Genomic DNA, 22518 nt, shown 5'->3' on the forward strand with positions numbered 1-22518 from the left:
CCGCTTGTGATGAAACTGTAACTTACAAGAAAAGGGCTGGGTTTTGAAAATAACACAGGCTCTAAAAACCCTGGAAGCGGTGCAACTTTTGGGAGGAATCGGGGTTAGCGGGACCTCAACGGCTCACTGCGGCTAAGTGAACGCTGACTGGTCCTCCAGCGTGAGCTAGAACAGACGTCTCTATGGTCAAGTAAATAGAGCGTGTGCTGTCTTCCCCGTGTGGTGGGGTTGCGCATGATCAGTAGCTGCACCACTAGAAAGATGGCGGAGCAAGAGTGAGTGTGTGCGGCTTTGAATATCTGGAGTGGGGTCTTGAGTATCCGGTGCCATCCACGGTGTTTATGCCTCGGTGGCGGATTCTTATGGGCTCTAGGAATAGAAAAGGCCACAATTTACAAAGGGTGGGGGTGAGGAGTAGTAGCGCTGTGGCGGAGGAGGGAGGGGACCGCGGTCAAGTTCGGGTTATCTGGAGAGGGGAGGATTGACTTCAGGCAGCGGGCTGAAGTGCCACAGTTGAATTCACCCAGCCTGACAAGTATTAACTCTGCAGATAGGCCTGCCCCCGCCCCAACCCCATAGATTCGTCGCTGCTAGTACCTATGGAGAGCTGTGGCCGTGAAAACCCTGTTAACTTATACGAATCCAGAGGCTAAAGGGTTCATTACTTTCCGAGGCTTTGGGGATGAGTGAATATTAGGGGTACATTTTGAGGCCTGGAGTCAGAAACCGCAGGTTTCAGGGGAATCTTACTTCAGATACTTGATATTGAATTGGTTTGAAAATCCGTTGAATGTTCGTTTTCTTTTTTGTTGTTGTTTTTGTTTTGAGACGGAATCTTGCTCTGTCCCCCAGGCTGGAGCGCAGTGTCGCGATCTCGGCTCGGTGCAACCTCCGCCTCCCGGGTTCAAACGATTCTCCTGCCTCAGTCTCCCGAGTAGCTGGGATTACAGGCGTGCGCCACCACGCCCAGCTGATTTTTTATTTTTAGTAGAAACGGGGGTTTCACCGTGTTGGTCAGGCTGGTCTCGAACTCCTGACCTCAGATGATCCACCCACGTCGGCCTCTCAGAGTGCTGGGATTACAGGCTTGAGCCACCGCGCCCGGCCAAGTGTTCTTTTCTAAATGTTATCTCTGATCTCAATTTTCTGCATCAGGCAAAGAAAAATCCCTTTGGTTCCAGAAAATCTCCTGAAAAAGAGGAAGGCTTATCAAGCCCTCAAAGCCACCCAGGCAAAGCAGGCACTTTTGGCAAAGAAGGAGGTAATGGTGGGGAACCAAGAGAAAGTAATTAGAATTTGTATTTGGTGAGTTTTATCCAGCATGTGTTGGGCTACATTTGGTATTGACGAGCTCCCCCCAACGGTTTGATAAACCAGGTATAGTTGTCTCAGTGTCCTTAAAGGGTTGGTTCCAGGACTCCCACAGATGCCTAAATCTGAGACTGCTGAAGTCCCTTATATAAAATGGTTGTAGTAGGCCGGGCGTGGTGGCTCACGCCTGTAATGCCAGCACTTTGGGAGTCCGAGGCTGGCGGATCACGAGGTCAGGAGATCGAGACCATCCTGACTAACACGGTGAAACCCCGTCTCTACTAAAAATATAAAAAATTAGCCGGGCGTGGTGGCAGGTTCCTGTAGTCCCAGCTACTCGGGAGGCTGAGGCAGGAGAATGGTGTGAACTCGGGAGGTGGAGGTTGCAGTGAGCCGAGATCGTGCCACTGCACTCCAGCCTGGGCGACAGAGCAAGACTCTGTCTCAAAAAAAATAAATAAAATAAATAAATAACTGGTTGTAGTATTTGCATATAATCTATACTCCTTCCGCCTATGTAGTTTAAATCCTCTCTGGATTGCTTAATAGCTTTTTTTTTTTTTTTTTTTTTTTTTTTGAGGCAAGAGTCTCACTCTGTTGCTTAGACTCATTGCAACTTCTGCCTACTGGACTCAAGCAATTCTCGTGCCTCAGCCAACCAAGTAGCTAGGATTACAGGCATGTGCCACCACACCCGGCTAAATTTTTTTTTTTTTTTTTTTTAATTTAATTTAATTTTTTTTTTTTTTTTTTTTTTTGAGACAGAGTCTCACTGTGTCACCCAGGCTGGAGTGCAGTGATGCGATCTCGGCTTACCACAACCTCCGCCTCCTGGGTTCAAGCGATTCTCCTGCCTCAGCCTCCCAAGTAGCTGGGATTACAAGGATGTGCCACCATGCCTTGCTAATTTTTGTATTTTTAGTAGAGACCGGGTTCCACCATGTTGGCCAGGCTGGTCTCCAACTCATGGACTCAAGTGATCTGCCCACCTTGGCCTCCCAAAGTGCTGCGATTACTGGCATCAGCCACCCCACCCGGCCACTGGCTGATTTTTGTATTTTTAGTAGAGATGTTTTGACATGTTGGCCATGCTGGTCTCAAACTCCTGGCCTCAAGTGATCACCCACCGGCCTTCCAAAGTGCTGGGATTACAGGCCTGAGCCACCCTGCCTGGCCTGGATTACTGATAGCTAATACAGTGTACATAATGTATTTTAAAAATTTGTATTACTTTTTACTGTAATTTTTCATTTTTTCCCCTGAAATTTTTTTTTCTTTTTTTTTAAGAGTGAGGTCAGCTGGGCTCACATCTGTAATCCCAACACTTTGGGAGGCTGAGGCGGGCAGATTACTTGAGGTCAGGAGTTCAAGACCAGCCTGGCCAACATGGTAAAACCCCATCTCTACTAAAAATACAAAAAATTAGACAGGCACTGTGGCACGCGCCTGTAATCCTAGCTAATCAGGAGGCTGAGGCAGGAGAATTGCTTGAACCCGAGAGGCGGAGGTTGCAGTGAGCCGAGATTGCCCCACTGCACTCCACCCTGGGTGACAGAGCAAAACCCTGTCTCAAAAAAAAAAAAAAAAAAATAAGTGGGGTCTTTGGCCAGGTGTGGTAGCTCACGCCTGTTATCCCAGCACTTTGGGAGGCTGAGGCGGGTGGATCTCCTGAAGTCAGGAGTTCAAGACCAACCTGACCAACAAGGTGACCCTGTCTCTACTAAAAATACAAAAATTAGCTGGGTATGGTGGCGCATGCCTGTAATCCCAGCTACTTGGGAGGCTGAGGCAGGAAAATTGCTTGAACCCAGGTGGCAGAGGTTGCAGTGAGCCGAGATCATATCACTGCAGTCCAGCCTGGGCGACGGAGCAAGACCCTATCTCAAAAAAAAAAAAAAGGAGTGAGGTCTTGTGTTACCCAGGCTAGAGTGCAGTGGCAGGATCATAGCTCATTGCAGCCTTGAATTCCTGAGTTCAAGAGAACCTCCCGCCTCCTGAGTAGCTGGGACTACAGGGTGAGCTACTGTATGTGCTCCTCCAAAGTATTTTCCATCTGGGGTTGGTTGAATCACAGATGCAGAGCACCAAGTGTATATGGTTTATGTCTTCGTTTAGCAAATATTTAACACCTGCAGGCAAATGCTGGCGTTGAGTTTAAGGAAACTTGTTAGTAAACATTGATTAATATGTAAACTAATTTTTTGTTTGTTAATTATTTTTCCCAATAATTCCCAGGTTTCCTCAACTCCACCTTTACTTTGGTTTCTCATTTTTCCTTTATATGAAAATAGAGAATGTTGCTTTGCTTCGCATTGTGGAGCATGGGGAAATAAGCTCTATCAGTTGTCACTCATGAATTACTGTTCTAAAAGTAAAAATGTATGGAGGCACAAGATGATGATGATAGTCTGTCTTCTCTGTAGCAGAGGAAAGGAAAAGGGCTCAGGTTTAAGCGACTGGAATCATTCCTACATGATTCCTGGCGGCAGAAACGTGACATGGTGCGTCTCAGACGACTAGAAATGAAACCTCATGCCTTGGAATTGCCAGATAAACATTCCTTGGCCTTTGTTGTACGCATCGAAAGGTAAGGAACTGGTGTCTTTCTAATTGCATGAGGCTGGAGCAAACTGTTGCTTAAGCTTTAGACCCCTTTCTAGGGAGATAATAGGCCCCAAGCCACTCAGGCAAATCGTGCTAGGATGTCAGGGTTGAGCACAATTTAGTCTGCAATATTTGGAAGACCTTAGACAGACAGGCTTGAAAATAAGTGCTGAGGGTAAAGTGCTCACTAGGGAGAGGTGGTTGAGGACACCCTCTCTAAAGCAGGAACTTCAGCCTGAGACCTGAAAGATGTGAAAGGCATTCACCAGTGTTGGGAGACTTTCCAGGCATATGTGCTGAAGTCCTGAGGTGGGGAAAGCAAGGCATCATTTTAGGAACTGAAACAAGGCTGAGTGGATGAAGCATATTCAGTGAAGGGGAGACATTTTTCCTCATTTAGTGGAACTTTCCCAACCCCCTGCCCATCCCATGTATGACTCTACTTCTTGCTGTTTCCCCTACCCAATCACCTAAACCAGAAACCTGTGGCTTTTGCATGTTTATGAGCTCTGTCCTTTGTAGCCCTCTACCACTGCTCATATTTTTCCTGAACTATTGTATTAACCTTCCTCCTGGATTTCCTTGCCTCTAGTGTCATACTGTGATCTGTCCCATACACTGCCCTTGGTGATTGTCAGAAAGAAATCTGATCTGGTCTCTTCTGCTTAAAATCTTCAGTAGCTTCTACTGCCCATAGAAGCACATCCAGATTCCTTAGCTGGACATGTGTAGACCTACATACCACCACTCCCCCTACCCCTGAAACATACACAAGTTCAAGTTCCATAGCATTCCAGGCATTGCTCCACATCATGAAAAGGATCTGTTTTCATAACCGCCTCCCACTAAACTGAGCTCTTTAAGGCATAGTCTCTGTGTCTTATTCCAGATTACCCAGTGTAGTGACCTCGCATGTTGTGCTTGCTGGACTGACATAAACTGGAGGGAGTCTGTCTGACTTCTGTTGCTGTTCATTTCAGGATTGATGGCGTGAGTTTACTGGTGCAGAGAACCATTGCAAGACTTCGCCTAAAGAAAATTTTTAGTGGTGTCTTTGTAAAAGTCACCCCCCAGAATCTAAAAATGCTGCGTATAGTGGAACCTTATGTGACCTGGGGGTAAGTAAGGTTTTCCATGTGAATTCACATCAGATTTCTATTTGAGTGTGTCAGGGTGCACCGGATATTGCTCTCCAGGGCTCATGTTGCTGTAGAAGGGACATTTTGCTGTGACCACCGTCAACCTGAAATCAGTGGGTAGCTGTAATAACCATGGGACACAGGGTAGGGAGGGGTCTGAATAGTACCATAGTAGGGCTGGTTCAGTCATAGGCTAAGGCTGGGTCAAGGAAAGATTGGTTCTTGGAAGTCTTAAAGCAGAGCTAAAGGCAGTGCTTCTGTAAGAGTAGTATTCCTGGCCGGCCATACTGGCTCATGCCTATAATCCCAGCACTTTGGGAGGCCGAGGTGGGTGGATCACATGGTCAGGAGTGGATCACAGGGTCAGGAGATTGAGACCATCCTGGCCAACATGGTGGCCCCTGTCTCTACTAAAATACAAAAAAAATTAACCAGGCATGGTGGTGTGTGCCTATAGTCTCAGCTACTTGGGAGGCTGAGGCAGGAGAGTCGCTTGAATCCATGAGGCGGAGGTTGCAGTGAGTTGAGATTGTGCCACTGCAATCCAGCCTGGCAACAGAGCAAGACTCTGTCTCAAAAAAAAAGGCCAGACGCGGTGGATCACGAGGTCAGGAGATCGAGACCATCCTGGCTAACATGATGAAACCCCGTCTCTACTAAAAATACAAAAAAAATTAGCCCGGCACCTGTAGTCCCAGCTACTAGGGAGGCTGAGGCAGGAGAATGGCATGAACCTGGGAGGCGGAGCTTGCCGTGAGCCCAGATCACGCCACTGTACTCCAGCCTGGGCGACTGAGCAAGACTCCGTCTCAAAAAAAAAAAAAAGACTAGTATTCCTCAAACATTGAAACCCAACAAAAACTCGGATTTTATTTCCAACTCTTGCACCATCTTGAGTAGAGGGTCACCTAAGGCCAGAGTCCTAGCCCCTAAGGTAAGCTAGGACATGGTTTCTGTTTTGTTTTTGTTGGCGATATTTTCCCTGGTGAACATTTACATCCATTAATTTAAATTTCTCATTATGTAAGTGGGGTCACTTCGGTTCTTTATCAGAAGTATTTCCAAGCATTTCAGCTGGAGTGTGATTGCAGAACACTTGCTTGTTGGGAGAAGTGAGTGTGTGGGAGAACCTCTCCAACCTCTCCTCAGCCAGGCTGCAGGACTGGTATGTAGTGTGCCAGGTGCTGGTGAAAACCGTGCTTTATTTTCCTACATAGATTTCCAAATCTGAAGTCTGTCCGAGAACTCATTTTGAAACGTGGACAAGCCAAGGTGAAGAATAAGACCATCCCTCTGACAGACAACACAGTGATTGAGGAGCACCTGGGTGAGTGCTACAGCTTAGGGGTCAGCTGGGGCAGAAAGCCAGGGTCTTTGAAGCTTTGATGTGAAATTCAGCTTGTATTCTTCTTGGTGTCCCAAGAGTCTGCCAGAGTGCCCAGCTTAATATATGCTGGCTACATGTTAAATAAAAGAATCTGTGCTTTTGTGTTTCTTAGGGAAGTTTGGCGTCATTTGCTTGGAAGACCTCATTCATGAAATTGCCTTTCCAGGGAAGCATTTCCAGGAGATCTCATGGTTCTTGCGCCCTTTCCACCTCTCAGTGGCCCGTCATGCTACCAAAAATAGAGTGGGCTTCCTCAAGGAGATGGGCACACCTGGCTATCGGGGTGAACGCATCAATCAGCTCATCCGCCAGCTGAACTAGACCCAGGTGAGGCAGGGTTGAAAACTGCCCTTGGGCTGACTTTTGATAGGCCATGCCTTGCCACTTTACAAGTTCTTTTTGCATTTACTAGTATTTAAGAGTAACCTTGAGATTGGGAGGAAAGAGGAGGCTGGTACAAATAGATGGAGACCTGCTGGGATCAGTGAATGCCTGGTTAGGACATGGGGCTATGCATAGCCTAAGAGTTATAGGCTTAAAGATGTCGAGTAACTAAAAACTGTATTGCTAGCCGGGCGCGGTGGCTCACGCCTGTAATCCCAGCACTTTGGGAGGCCAAGGCAGGCAGACAATGAGGTCAGGAGATTGAGACCATCCTGGCCAACATGGTGAAACCCTGTCTCTACTAAAAATACAAAAATGAGCTGGGTGTGGTGGCGCGTGCCTGTAGTCCCAGCTACTTGAGAGGCTAAGGCAGGAAAATCGCTTGAACCCAGGAGGCAGAGATTGCAATGAGCCAAGATCGCGCCAGTGCACTCCAGCTGGGCGACAGAGCGAGACTGTCTCCAAAAAAAAAAAAAAAAAAAAAATATTGCTGCAGTCATTTAGATGGAAATGGGGAAAGAATAATATTAACTGATTTCAAAAAGGACTTGAAGATGTGAATCATCTATTTTGCTGAAGAAATCTTAACTCTTTGAAATTACTTTTTATTGCTGTTGTCATACTCTTAGGTGCCAAACTGCGGTAAATTTTTTATCAGTGAAGTGGAAGCATGTGTTTTGTTGTTTGGGAAATTTTTATCAAGTATCTTCAGAGAAGATTATTTCCTGCTTTATCTTCAAAAACTGGAAAGGAAGGGTCAAAGAAAAGACAGTAGCTGGCCGGGCGTGGTGGCTTATGCCTGTAATCCCAACACTTTGGGAGGCTGAGGCAGGCGGATCACCTGAGGTTGGGAGTTCAAGACCAGCCTGACCAACATGGAGAAACGCCGTCTCTACTAAAAATACAAAAATTAGTCGGGCATGGTGGCGCGTGCCTGTAATCCCAGCTACTCAGGAGGCTGAGGCAGGAGAATCTTAAACCTGGGAGGCGGAAGTTGCAGTAAGCCGAGATCACGCCATTGCACTCCAGCCTGGGCAACAAGCGAAACTCCGTCTCAAAAAAAAGAAAAGACAGTAGCTTATGTTCATGTCAAGCACCTCTCATCACAGTCTAGTTCCAAGGAAAAATTCCAGCGTTTTCTACATTGGGTGCTGTGTCGTCTGAAATCGGCACATTCCATGGAGGAAGGAGTCCTGCTTTGTTGCATCTATCCTAGGGTTTAATGTTGGTAAATGAGTCAGTCTAGCATTTGTACAAGGCTCCCTAAGACTCCTGCAGCAGTCGACCAAGCCCAAGGACATAATTGAATCTGGAGAGTCCTGGGGCCTTGTTTTGAAAAAGACTTGAAATACACATAGGAAGAAAGGCATAAAAATAAATGTTCACTTGTCTCTGCTGTGAGTCTGTGTTCCAACTTTTCAGTGACGGCTTTGAGAATTCTCAAACTTGACTGGCTCTAAGTGTATTTGGTGGCTTTTGTATCGTAACCTGAAACTGGCTTAGTACTTTTTCCTAAAAGCTCAGGATTTGAGAATGAGGACCCCTTCGCCAGGAAAACATGTATATACTCAAAATTTTGCTTGCAGTTCTAGGGTGTTTAGACCCTTCTCAGATACCTGTGCATCTTACGGGTTTCGTTTTTCTCTTTGAGACAGTCTCACCCTGTTGCCCAGGCTGGAGTGCAGTGGCGTGATCTCGGCTTATTGCAGCCTCCACCTCCTGGGTTCAAGTGATTCTGCCTCAGCCCCTCGATCAGCTGGGATTACATGCATGTACCACCATGCCCAGCTAATTTTTGTATTTTTAGTAGAGACGGAGACAGAGTTTCACCATGTTGGCCAGGCTAGTCTCAAACTTCTGACCTCAAGTGATCCACAAGCCTGGGCCTACCAAAGTGCTGGGATTACAGGCATGAGCATCCGCGCCCGGCCCTTGTGTACTTTATGTGAGGAAGTCTTGCTCTTAATCAGGATTGGTCACACAGGCCCTGATCTTGCTACTCTGGTTCCATGTCCTATGGAAGACCAAAGTTTACCAAGATAGATTTTTCCCTTCATGGTGGCAGATAGTGTTACCCCCTGCACCATCTATAACTCAGAAACCCCACCATTTCTTCCCCTGGGCTTCAGGATAGAATTGCCTGGTTTCTCTCATGATCAGCACGCTTCCTTAAAACCCAAATCAGGAAGGAATGGATAATTTTGTTTGGCATGGATGAAATTAGCACTGTTTGGCTCGGTAGGCCCCAGACAGGCAGGCACCTTAATTTTTTCCTTGCATATTCTAGTCTTCAGAAGTATTGCCTTTTGTCCTACTGGTAGTGACACAGTAGACCAATAACTGGGCATCTGGGGATTTTAATCCTGAAAACAGTGGGTCTGATACTGCTTGTGTTTTTCATCAGTGTCCACCCCAAGTGGGTCTTCCTGCTATTCTCTTCACTTAGTTGCCCCTCACTTGCCATCTGAGCAATTGGCAAGGATGTGCCAGGCCTAGGTTAAACTTGGAAACATACTTGACCATTCTATTCCCTGGTCCTTTCAGATCAGTTTGGCTGCAATTTTGACTCCTTGGACCCTCAAGCATAGCTGGTAAATCAAGTTATAGATGTAACTGCCTTAAAACGTGCCAGCTTAGGCTGGGCACGGTGGCTCACACCTGTAATCCCAACATTTCAGGAGGCTGAAGCAGGCAGATCACCTGAGGTCAGGAGTTTCAGACCAGCCTGACCAACATGGAAAAATTCTGTCCCTACTAAAAATACAAAATTAGCCGGGCGTGGTGGTGCATGCCTGTAATCCCAGCTACTTGGGAGGCTGAGGCAAGAGAATTGCTTGAACCCAGGGAGGTGAAGGTTGCAGTGAGCCAAGATCACGCCATTGCACTCCAGCCTGGGCAACAAAAGCAGAACTGTCTCAAAAAAAAAAAAGTGCCAGCATATGAGGTAATTAGATTGGTTCTCTCCAGAGGTAACCTGCCAAGAAGAGATGCTATAGATGTTGCTCTTATACTGTAAAACATTGTGAAATCAGATTACTTTAAAATGATGTATTATAAAGTTATGGAAAAAAGCAGTTGTGACTATGGACGCCCAAGGCTTATATCCCAGCTCTGTCTTACACTAAATATGAGTACAGTGTTTCCACTCTGTCCATAAAATGGGAGCTAATATCCTCCAACCTGTGTGCCTGACTTGATGGTTAAAAGGATTAAGCAAAACAATAGTTTGTAATTTATTGTCAGAGCAAACTGCTGGTAAATAAAAGGGAGTAAGTTGACTAAAAATAAATTTTTTTAAAAAATAAAAATCCTAATAAGTTTGTAATTTATAATTGTATACAAATAAAAGATGTTACAAAAATTGTGCACTTATATATATATACCATGACATAACTAATTCGTTGAACAAGTTGTGAGACAATCCTTTCTGAGAAAAGGTAGAACTGTTACATCATCTATGGGTTAGGGTCATGTCAGCACGTACCAGGTACATTCTAGCTTTTGTAGAGAAAGTAAAATCTAGTGTTGAGTATGTAGGCACTGAGCCAGGTGGCCTGTTTAACATAAAAGGACTGATTTCAGGGTGGCTGTGTGAGCCTTTCTAATGCTGTAATTCTCTAGCCCCTTGCCTGATCCAGCTGATTCCAAGAGCCAAGATTTTAGTTTTTCTTGGTTGGCTTTTTAAAATGCTTTGGGCTTTCCTTTAATGTATCTTCGAAATCATTCTGGGGCCAAGTTACATCATAAAACATTTTATTACATATAAGGACTGAAACAGGATTTTTCTTAACTGTAACATGGTCCAGAAATGCAAATGCAAAACCCCCATGGTGGTTGCAGGAGCCAAGTCTAGTTGAGATAGGTCAGGACGAAAGCATAAAAGATAAGTAACTGAATGGCATCCGGGGTCCTGTAGCCACGCCCTTCAGATCGCCGCGCAAAGGACCTGGAACCTCAGGAGCCCACTGTATGCCATGAAGAAGGTGCAGTAGCTGCCTTAGCCAAGCCAGGCTCCGCCGGGGCCGTTCCTATCCTGAGGGTCGGAGGGGGAACGGACTCAGCCAAAGCCGCGGCCTCCCAGGGCTTGGGCCTCCGCGGGAGCTGGGACGCTGTGGGTTCGCCGTGCATCGCCGCGATGTGGCGTCTCTCCAGGCCCGGGAGTTCCTGGCCCTGCTGGACCAGCAGCAAGAGCTGCGCCAGGGTAACCGAAGCTGGGGCCGGGGCCGAGCATCGGGGACTGCGGGGACGCTCCATGCCGGGTCGCGAAGCCTGACCGGCGTGCAATGCGGGGAAGCGAGCACTTCCGGGCGGAATGGGTGCAACTACCATGGGGGAGGTGGGGAAAGGAAAGGGAGGCTATGGACCGTACCAAGCTGGCCCAGAACTGGGGGAGCACTTGAGAACTCTGACCAGCTCCCTGCAGAAACGCTTTAGAAGCGTCCACGATTTAGCCAAACCCAGAGTGCTCAACGGACGCGCCAAAGAAGAAAAAGGGACGGACGCGCCAAAACTTGAAGGCTAGCACAGGTCAGAACATGCCTGCGGACGTGCCGCTGTGGGCAAAAAGACCCATACATACATAGGCACCGCGCACATGCCCATTTTCATGCACACCCACGGGCGCGCGTACAAGGATTCACATACAACGCATGGCGGGGGATAATCCCCCATCCTAAGCTCCTTAGCACGGAACAAAGTATTAACTGTAGAGTTGTTCCCAGGGGCCTCAGGAGTGACACCGCCACCAAGCCACGCTACTCTCTTAGTTATTGTTTTGTTTTGTGTTGTTTTAGAGGGAGTCTCACTCTCGCCCAGGCCGGAGTGCAGCGACGCAATCTCAGCGCACTGCAACCTCCGCCTCCTGGGTTCAAGCGATCCACAGGGTCCCTAGTGCCTCAGCCTCCCTAGTAGCTGGGATTACAGCTGTACGGCACCAAGCCCAGCTAATTCTTGTATTCTTAGTAGAAACAGGGTTTCACCATGTTGGCTAGGCTGGTCTCGAACTCCTGACCTCAAGTGATGCACCCGCCTCGGCTTTCCAAAGTGCGGGGATTACAGGTGTGAGCCACTGCACCCAGCCAGAGCCTCACCACTTTCTTCACACTTCCTGCCATCCTTCAATTCTTGGTGGTCCCAGAGAAGATAGAAGGTGAAAGCAGGTCAGATGTGCTACAGCTGCTCTGACTGCTCGGAAAGTCAGGTTTTTAAATTATCAAAAGTGGCCGGGCACGGTGGCTCACACCTGTAATCCCAGCACTTTGGGAGGCGGAGGCAGGTGGATCTCGAGGTCAGGAGTTTGAGACCAGCCTGACCAACATGGTGCAACCCCCGTCTCTACTAAAAATACAAAAATTACCTGGGCGTGATGGCACGCACCTGTAATCCCAGCTACTCAGGAGGCTGAGGCAGGAGAATCCCTTGAACCCGGGAGGCAGAGGTTGCAGTGAGCTGAGATTGCACCACTGCACTCTACCCTCGGTGACAAAGCAAAACTCTGTCTCAAAAAAAAAAAAAAAATTATCAAAAGCTAGACTGATCTGGTGAACATCACCTTAATCAAAGAATCAAAGCTTAATGGCCAGGCATGGTGGCTCACACCTGTAATCCCAGCACTTTGGGAGGCTGAGGTGGGCAGGTCACCTGAGATCAGGAGTTTGAGACCAGCCTGGCCAACATGGCAAAACCCCATCTCTAGTAAAAATACAAAAAATTAGCTAGGCATGGTGGTGCGTGCCTGTAATCCCAGCTACTTGGGAGGCTGAGGCAGGAGAATTGCTTGAACCCAGGAGGCAGGGAGGTTGCAGTGAACTGAGATCACACCACTGCACTCCAGCCTGGGCAACAGAGTGAGACTCAGTCTCAAAAAAAAAAAAAAGGCTTAATAGGACAAACGGGTCTTGTGTGCCTCCTGATGTGATGCACTGGGAAGGACACAACATATCTTCTGTAGTAGCCCTCCCCAAAATGCCCAAAAATTGTTCACTTACCACCTAGTCTTGAGGAAATAGAGACCAAAGTGAGAGAGATTCTGCAAAATGATTGGTCCGGTCACTTTACAGATGTCATTGTTATAAAAGATAAAGGAAAAGCTAAGAACTACCCCAGATTAAAGGAGACATAAAAAATAAATACAGGCCAGACACAGTAGCTCATGCCTTTAATCCCAGCACTTTGGGAGGCCGAGGTGGGCGGATTGCTTGAACTTAGGAATTCAAGACCAGCCTGGGCAATATAGCAAAACCCCATCTCTACTAAAAATACAAAAAAAAAATAGCCGAGCATGGTGGTGGGCACCTGTAGTCCCAGCTATTCTGGAGGCAGTGGTCGAAGAATCGCTTGAACCCAGGCAGGTGGAGGTTGCACTGAGCTGTGATTGCCAGCACTTCAGACTGGGAGACAGAGCAAAACTCTGTCTCCAAAAATAAAATAATAAAAGTAAAATAAAAATAAAATAAATAAAATAAAATAAAATAATAATAAATTCAATGAGTAATCCTGGATTAGATGCAAGATTCTGTAGGGGAGATCAGCTCTAAAGGACATTTTACCCTTGGGGAAATTTGAATATGATCCATATATTAGATGACAATGATATGTCAATGTTAAATTTATCAAGTGTGATAATCGTGGTTATGTGTGGGAATTACCTTGTTCATAGCAGATACATTCTGAAGTATTTAGAGGTGAAGTGTCGTGATGACAGAGAGAAAGCAAATGTGGCAAAATTGCTAAGAATTAGTGAATCCACGTGAGGGTTTGAAACTTGTCAAAATAAAAAGTTGGGGTCGGCCGGGTGCAGTGGCTCACGCCTATAATCCCAGCACTTTGGGAAAGGCCAAGGCAGGAGGATCACTTGAGCCCAGGAGTTCAAGACCAACCTGGGCAACATAGTGAGATCCCCCAAAAACAAAAATTAGCTGGATGTGGTGGCACACACCAGTAGTTCCAGCTACTCAGAAGGCTGAGGCTGGAGGATCGCTTGAGCCCAGGAGGTCGAGGCTGCAGTGAGCCAAGATTGTTCCAACTGCACTCTGGCCTGAGCAACAGAGACTCTGTCAAAAAAAAAAAAAAAAGTTGGGTAGGGGGCACTTGGTAAGAGCTTGAGAAGCCAGTCTGGAGGAAACTGACCATATTGAATGTGGTATAATAAAGAATTTTGAAGGGGTGGCCTGCCCCTCCACACCTGCGGGTATTTCTCATCAGGTGGGACAAGAGACTGAGAAAAGAAATAAGACACAGAGACAAAGTATAGAGAAAGAACAGTAGGCCCAGGAGACCAGCGCTCAGCATACGGAGGACCTGCACCGGTCCCCGTCTCTGAGTTCCCTCAGTATTTACTCATTATTATTTTCACTATCTCAGCAAGGGGAATGCGGCAGGAGAACAGGGTGATAGTGGGGAGAAGGTCAGCAAGAAAACATGTGAGCAAAGGAATCTGTGTCACAAATAAGTTCAAGGGAAGGTACTATACCTGGATGTGCACGTAGGCCAGATTTATGCTTCTCTCCACCCAAACATCTCAGTGTAGTAAAGAATAACAGAGCAGTATTTCCACCAGCATATCTCACCTCCAGCCACAGGGCGGTTTTCTCCTATCTCAGAATAAAACGAATGTACAATCGGGTTTTATACCGAGACATTCCGTTCCCAGGGTCATGCAGGAGACAGAGGCTTTCCTCTTTTACTAATCCTCCTCAGCACAGACCCTTCATGGGTGTCGGGCTTGGGGAGGGTCGGGTCTTTGCCGTCCCATGAGGCCATATCTCAGGCTGTCTCAGTGGAGAGAAACCTCGGACAATACCTGGCTTTCCTGGGCAGAGGTCCCTGTGGCTTTCCACAGTGCATTGTGCCCCTGGTTAATCGAGAATGGAGAATGGCAATGACTTTTACCAAGCATACTGCCTGCAAACATATTGTTAACAAGGCACATCCCGCACAGCCCTAGATCCCTTAAACCTTGATTCCATACAACACATATTTCTGTGAGCACAAGGTTGGGACTAAAGTTACAGATTAACAGCATCTCAAGGCAAAACAATTGTTCAGGGTACAGATCAAAACGGAGTTTCTTATGTTTTCCTTTTCTACATAGACACAGTAACCGTCTGATCTCTCTTTCTTTTCCCTACATATCCCCCTTTTTGACAGAACCACCATCATCATTATGGCCCATTCTTGCTGGTCACTGTCTCTTTGGAGCTGCTGGATACACCTGTAGACTAACAACAGACAGAACAGGCATACAAGGATTAATATGAAATTTACAATAGTGGAACTTCTGATGCTTTTTAACCAAGTGACAGGGTTAAGATTTGTGAGGCCATCAGTAGCTTTCATGATTGCCTCAGTTCCCAGATTTAAATGGGCTTTCGATGCCTCAAAATTTTGTTCTTTTAATTTTGAAATACCTAAAGTAAGATTATCTTCTGTTATCTTGTAGATGGCGTCTAACTATGTCCCAGTGATGCTCAGACTCATTATAGGCTCAGACTCATTATAGGCTCGGGGTGTAATACAAAAATCTGACGTATTCCAGTCACACTGTAACTGAAAAAGATATTCCAAGCTCATGAGCCTATCTCACAGCCAAATGACAGTTTGTCTAAGTTCATTAATTTGGTTTGCCAATTTTTTATTTATTTGGGTCTGAGAATTCCACAATTTTGAGGAATTCTTTCACCAATCATTTACATATTCTGCAGTTTGAACAGAGGAGTGTAAAGCAATTCCAGCAGCCGCAGCAGTAGCTGTGACTGCAATAAGGTCCGTAATCACTGCAATCAAAGTAAAAATGAATCTTTTGGATCTAGTTAGAATTCCTTTTAATACTTTCGTTAAAATATGGAAGATGGCGAAGCCTCCCACTGTTGGTCCATGGACACAGGGATCCACACACCTTCTCTTGCCCTCGCTAGCAGAATATGGCACTGCCAATTAAAAGTCGAATCAATGCAAGTAAACAATCTACAATTTTCACAGGTTATAGTTTGGGAATCTGATTTAATAACTATGTTTTCTATAACTGGCATATAAGGGGGTTTTACACAACTTTGTAAAGGAATTGTCAGATTGGAATTTAGGTTGATAGTATAATATGGCTTATGATTTCTTGTTTCTATAGCTTGATTTCCAGACCAAATTCTAATATGGTGCAAGGCCACAGTAGGCTTCCATAATTTTGGATGTTTAGGACCAGTAACAGGACTAACTTTGGTCGAGGTGATGAAATTCCCTTTTCACCCCATTTCCATGGATAGGGTGATTCTAACCTTCTATAAACCTGGTCCAGCCTTTCCACTAAATCACTATCATAGGCCGGATTAATGGGCCAGATGGATGGGGCCTGTGAACATGAGTGAGTCTGGCCCATACAATTATAATATAATTGGCCTCGAGGGGCCCAGTCTATAATAGTTCCAAATTCATTGTTTTGTAATACCATCACAGTATTAGCCACACATTCTTCCCAAACTAAGGCTTCTGGGCTTTTTGATTCTTTGGGAATTTCCTTGGGGCAAGGCTTCCCCTTAGGCCTAGATTTTAATGATCTTTGATACGAAGAGTCCTCTAAATTATTTATCTGTGGTCCGAGTGACATTCCACTTACCATGTGATAAGTAAATTTACTGGTGGCACTGACAGTAGGTACTTCTACCAACCAATTTTGGGTTGTAGGCATTAAACATCCTGGTGCCTTCCCTAGGCAAATAGGAGGATAATGATACCCAATGGAAAAATTTATCATCATTCCTTCTTCTTTAGGTTGGGCAGGGCAACAATCATCTGTGGGGCCTGGTACCCATGCACTATTATTAACATATACTTCAATAGGATTATCCATCCATGTGACTGCCCAAATTAAGGGTGGGAAAGGCACATAGGCACAGTAATTATAATTAGTTGCAGCTGCTCCTGCAGACATGGGGAGACTTACTACCGTTGATACAACAATCAAAAATGTAAGCAGCATATTCTCTGGAGCTCACATTACCCTTGTGTTCTTTAGGCTTTTTTCTAGCTAACTGTGTCAGCTTCTTTAATTGGGCCCAAGTCGGTGGCTCCGCTTCCTTGGTGGATGGCAACTTCATCTGTTCTTCTGATATCACCATTTTGTTTACCTGGCGAGTTGATGATGCTCAATTGTGGGTTTTTTGTCTCCACAGAGGTGCTTTTCTTTGCATCTCCAATGGGTTCATTGTAGAACTTTACATTTCTAGTGGGTATCCAAACAGGAAGCTGATTTTCTTCTTGTGAAACACAAGCAAAGCCTCTCTCTCATGTTATCACCTTCCCTATTTCCCATGTTTTATTTTTGTTGTCTTTCCAACAAATCAGTTTTCCTTCATGTGGGCTGTTCTTTTTACCAGTAAAATGTTGTTCTGCAGAAGTCGTGGTCTGATTTCTATAAATGTTTAAAAAATTTAAAATATAGAGTGCTAGATTAAGTTGCATCTGGGGAGTGTTATACTCCTTACTGTCTTTTTCCTTTTTTTGTTTAACCAATTGAGCTTTGAGTGTTCTATTAGTTTTTTCAATTATGTCCTGTCCTTGGGAATTATAAGGGATTCCTGTTGTATGTGTAATTTTCCACTGATTTAAGAATTTTTTGAAATGTTTTACTACAGTATCCTGGCCCATTATCCGTTTTAATTTTTTCTGGAACTCCCATGACAGCAAAACAAGATAATAAATGTCTTTTAACATGGGAAGTATTTTCTCCTGTCTGGCAGGTTGCCCATACAAAATGTGAATAAGTATCAACTGTCACATGGACAAATGACAATTTTCCAAATGAAGGTACATGGGTGACATCCATTTGCCATAACGCATTAGGACACAGACCTCTGGGATTAACTCCTGCCTCCTGAGTGGGCAGGTGTAGAATCTGACACTGGGTGTAATGTTGTACAATATTTTTTGCCTGTTTCCATGTGATGTCAAATTTATTTTTTAGTCCTGTTGCATTTACATGAGTCAAGGAATGAAGTTCTTGTGTTTCCATGAATGCAGATGATACTAGCAAGTCAACTTGTTCATTTGCTTTAGTTAAAGGCTCTGGTAAATTAGTATGTGCTCAAATATGAGTAATATAAAATGGGAAATTTCTTTTTCTTACAGTTTGTTGTAACAAATTAAACAGCTGGTTTAACTGATCATCTATACTATATTTGATTAGGGCTGTCTCAACATCCTTTGTAGCCTGTACTACATATGCAGAATCTGATACAATGTTAATAGGCTGATTAAAATCTTGTAACACTGTAATGACAGCAACCAACTCTGCTCTTTGAGCCCAGTGATATTGAGTTTCAATGAGTTGTTCTTTTCGCCTAGTGTAAGTCGCTTTTCCATTGCTGGAACCATCAGTAAACACCGTCAGAGCAGTTTCTAAAGGTTTCTGTCTGGTAATTTTAGGTAAAATCCAAGTAGTCAATTTTAAAAACTAGAAGATTTTTGGTTTTGGGTAATGATTGTCAATAATTCCCACAAAATCAGCAAGACCAATCTGCCATGCACAAGAATTGATAAAGGCTTGTCTAATCTGTTCCTTGTTTAAAGGAACAATGATTTTATCTGGGTCACTTCCACACAATTTTATTATTTGTAATCTTGCCTGACCAATTAATGTAGCCATTTGATCCAAGTACAATGTAAAAGTCTTAATCGTACTATGAGGAAGGAAGAACCACATCACAAGATCTGTATTTTGAACAATAATGCCTGTTGGAGAATGTGCAGTAGCAAAAATCAAAAGTTGGAGTGGGGCTAAGTGATCTATTCTATTTACTTGTGCTGACCAAATTTTTTCTTCAACTAATTCAATGTCTTTTGTTGCCTCTGGAGTTAATGTTCTTTTACTATTCAATTCTGGATCCCCTCTTAAGATAGAGAACAAATTTGACATGGCATAATTAGAGATGCCTAGAGTTGGCTGAATCCAATTAATATCTCCTAGCAATTTTTGAAAGTCATTTAATGTTTTTAATGTGTCTTTTCTTATTTCTATTTTTTGTGGTTTAATTTTCCTTTCCTCTACCCGCATTTCCAAGTAACGGAAAGGAGTAGAGGTTAGAATCTTATCAGATGCTGTTCTCAGCCCTGTGTTTGCAACCTCTGTCTGCAGAAATGTGTAACAGTCAATTAATTTGTCTCTCCTTTCTGTAGCACACAAAATATCATCAACATAATGAATGATATAAGAGTCTGAAAACTGTCTCTAACTGGTTGAAGAGCTTGAGCTACAAAACTCTGGCGAGTAGTTGGACCATTAAGCATTCCCTGAGGCAACACTTTCCACTGAAACCATAAATAAATATTATTTATGGCTGGTATAGTAAAAGCAAATTTTTCAAAATCCTGTTTTGCCAGAGGAATGGTAAAAAAGCAATCCTTCAGATCAATTATAATTAAAGGCCAATCTTTGGGGATCATGGCCGGAGAAAGCAACACAGGTTGGAGAGCCCCCATGGGTTGAATTACGGCATTAACGGCTCTTAAGTCGGTCAGCATGCGCCATCTGCCGGATTTTTTCTGAATTACAAACACAGGAGAATTCCAAGGTGAAAATGAAGGCTCAATATGTCCCTTTTCTAATTGTTCCTTTGCTAATAAGTGTAAAGCCTCCAGCTTTTGTTTTGGTAGCAGCCACTGATTCACCCATACAGGTTTTTTTCTTTTCCAAGTTAATGGAATGGGTTTTGGAGGCTCTACAGTGGCCGCTCTTAAAAAGGATACCCTATTCCTTTTCTTTTTTGATTTTTTTCAGCCTCAATTGGGACTTTAATGCTGTCTTCATTCTCTCCTAGTCCCTTTTCAGGGAGATATCCCATTTTAGTTATGATTTTTTGACTCGTGGGGCTGTATTGGGAGGCTGGGATAGTAATCACCGTGTGCCATCGTTGTAACAAGTCTCAGCCCCATAAATTAATTGGAATAGAAGTGATCATAGGCTGAACTGCACTTTCTTGATCATCAGGTCCTAGACAATGTAAAATCATGGCACTTTGATACACTTCTGAGGCGGTGCCTACGCCGACAAGTCCTGTAACAGGCTTTTGTTTAGGCCAATTTTTGGGCCATTGATTTAAGGCGATGATAGCACCATCAGCCCCGGTATCCACTAATCCTTCAAACTGCTTTCCCTGAATAGTGACTGCACACACGGGTCTATCCTCTGAGACCTGACTAGCCCAATAAGCAGCTTTTCTGGCAGGGTTGGTACTTCCAAACCCTCCTGTTCTCTCCGTTTTGTTTTTCCCAATTTTAATATAAGGCAAAGGCAGTAATTGTGCAATTCTATCACCTGGATTGGCACTCCAGGGAACAGTGGAGCTGATCACTAACTGAAATTCCCCTTTATAATCTGAATCAATTACACCAGTATGAATTTGGACTCCCTTCAAATTTAGACTTGATCTCCCTAAAATAAGGCCTACCGTCCCTTCTGGCAGCGGGCCATATACCCCGTAGGAATCTTTTGCGGGGGCTTTCCAGGGAATAAAGAAATCATCTGAGTAGAACATAAATCTACTGCTGCGCTGCCTGCTGTGGCGGGGGACAGCTGTTGTATTGTAATTGGCTGACTCCCTGAAGTGGTGGTATTTCCTGCGGGGGTTGTTGTCCCTGAAAACCCTGAGGAAAAAACGGCTGAATCGGAATGCCCCAATTTGTTGTGGGGCCTGAGGCTGGCCCCTCTTCCCATTTCCCCGACAATGGTTGCCCATCTTTATCAAATTTAGAATGGCATTGATTAGCCCAATGTTTTCCTTTTCCACATTTTGGACACAGGCCGGGTGGCTCTTTATTTTTTGCCATAATAGCTTTATTTATTTATTTATTTATATATATATATATATATATTTTTTTTTTGAGCCTCAGAGATGCTCACTTTTTCTGCCCACACCCTCACTCACACTCACTCTCCCTTCTCTGGGGCCTCTCCCTGTGCACCGCTACCCGGACCCCTGGCCTCACGGGGCACTCGCAGTGCCTGTTCTGCCGGGCAGGTACCTGCTCCTGGCCCTGATGTCCCACCCGTTCCAGGCTGGCAAAGGCCGCCCTGATGTGCCCGGCCCTGTGGTTCTGCGGCCACGCGGTACAGGCTGAAAAAGTGAATGTCCCTGAGGCTTTGGAGCCAGAGCCACGGACAGACTGCAAATATTCCTCCTGTGATGGCCTTGGGCAGTGTTAACATTGCTCACCATTTGCACCTGCCAAGCCCAGTGCCAGGAGCTCTTGATACATCAGTTTTTCAAACCCTCACAAAGCCCCATGAAGTTAAGCAGTGATATTCTCTCATTTACTACTGGGGAAGTAAGGCCTCAGCAAAGTAAAAGTCTCTCATACATCATCCAGTGAAAAGGAGCTAACAGGCCTGGGTTGGTTAAGTCTGTCCTGTGCTCTATTTTTCTTTTTCTTTTTTTTTTTTTTTTTTTTTTTTGAGACGGAGTCGTGCTCTGTCGCCCAGGCTGGAGTGCAGTGGCGCCATCTCGGCTCACTGCAAGCTCTGCCTCCCGGGTTCACGCCATTCTCCTGCCTCAGCCTCCTGAGTAGCTGGGACTATAGGCACCCGTCACCACGCCCGGCTAATTTTTTGTATTTTTAGTAGAGACGGGGTTTCACCATGTTAGCCAGGATAGTCTCGATCTCCTGACCTTGTGATCCACCTGCCTCAGCCTCCCAAAATGCTGGGATCCTCCCAAAGTGCTGGGATTACAGGTGTGAGCCACCGTGCCGGCCAGCTTGATTTATTATATTCTGTTTACTTAAGACTGGGCAACTCCTTTTCAGATGACCGATTTGACCACAATTACATTTTTTTCCCAAATGTTCTAACTTGTCCTCCTAAAGTGACTCCCGTCATTGCTTGAGCCACTACCATTGCCTTTATGCATAGCTCCTCCAATCACATCACAAGCCTCCACTTATTCTGTAATTACATCAACTCCTGCTGGAACTTTTCTTTTTAATGGCTTTATGGCTGATTGACATTCTGGATTTGCATTTTGATACGCCATTAATTCTACAATAACTTTTCGGGTGTTATCATCTGTAATAGATTTTTGAGCGGCATCTTGCAACCTTGCCACGAAGTCTGGATATGGCTCTTTAGAGCCTTGTCTCATTGAATTAAAAGAAGAGCAGGTGGTTCCTGGGTCCTGAATTTTTTCCCAGGCTCTGAGGCAAATAGCCCTTAGTTGTTCAATAGCCTCATTCTGCATTACTGATTGTTGGTTAATGGTGCTCCAATTTGGACCTGTTCCTAGCAATTGGTCTGCATCTATATTAACAGTGTGATTAGTAGCCTGATTTTTTCGTACCTGTTCTTGTACTCCATCAATCCACCAGGCTTTAAACTGTAGAAACTGAGAGGGTGAAAGGGAAGATTTAGCCAAAATTTCCCAGTCATAAGGAATAAGTCTATTTCCATGAACAATGGAATCTAATAATGTTCTCACATAAGGGGAGTTGGGTCCATATTGTTTAACTCCTTCCTTCATATCTTTTAACATTTTCATGGTGAAAGATTCATATCTAGCCTCAGTTTGGACAGACGCTCCTGCTAGAGTCCCTTTCCTGGCCGGTATCGGTTGTAAAATTACCGGGAACTCCCATGCCTCAAGATCTCCCTGTTTTCTGGCTTTATCAATGACTTCATGCAGTGTACTACCTTGTCCACTAGGTGGTGCGGTA

At 44.9% G+C, this 22518-nt stretch overlaps 3 protein-coding genes across 6 annotated transcripts in view; 2 read left to right on the forward strand and 1 right to left on the reverse strand.

The window, feature by feature from the left end:
* The first annotated feature begins 74 nt into the window (after positions 1-74).
* On the forward strand, positions 75-10219 carry RPL7L1 (ribosomal protein L7 like 1). Of its 2 annotated transcripts, none has more exons than XM_024247785.3 (7): positions 75-275; positions 1156-1261; positions 3735-3898; positions 4896-5033; positions 6272-6381; positions 6608-6768; positions 7455-8221. In XM_024247785.3, the coding sequence occupies exons 1-6, from the start codon at positions 235-237 to the stop codon at positions 6760-6762; spliced, it is 714 nt and encodes a 237-aa protein (XP_024103553.1). In that variant the 5' UTR covers positions 75-234; the 3' UTR covers positions 6763-6768; positions 7455-8221.
* Positions 8345-11137, reverse strand: C5H6orf226 (chromosome 5 C6orf226 homolog). The gene has a single exon (XM_002816898.4). The coding sequence runs from the start codon at positions 11077-11079 to the stop codon at positions 10780-10782; it is 300 nt and encodes a 99-aa protein (XP_002816944.1). The 5' UTR covers positions 11080-11137; the 3' UTR covers positions 8345-10779.
* PTCRA (pre T cell antigen receptor alpha) overlaps positions 11009-22518 on the forward strand; it is a 36501-nt gene continuing 24991 nt past the window's right edge. For all 3 annotated transcript variants that reach the window (XM_002816901.5, XM_054557518.2, XM_054557516.2), the window contains exon 1: positions 11009-11352. The gene's annotated coding sequence lies outside the window, so the exon portion shown is untranslated. The remainder of the gene's footprint in view (positions 11353-22518) is intronic.

Source organism: Pongo abelii, chromosome 5, assembly GCF_028885655.2.
Source record: "Pongo abelii isolate AG06213 chromosome 5, NHGRI_mPonAbe1-v2.0_pri, whole genome shotgun sequence".
Classification (NCBI taxonomy): Eukaryota; Metazoa; Chordata; class Mammalia; order Primates; family Hominidae; genus Pongo; species Pongo abelii.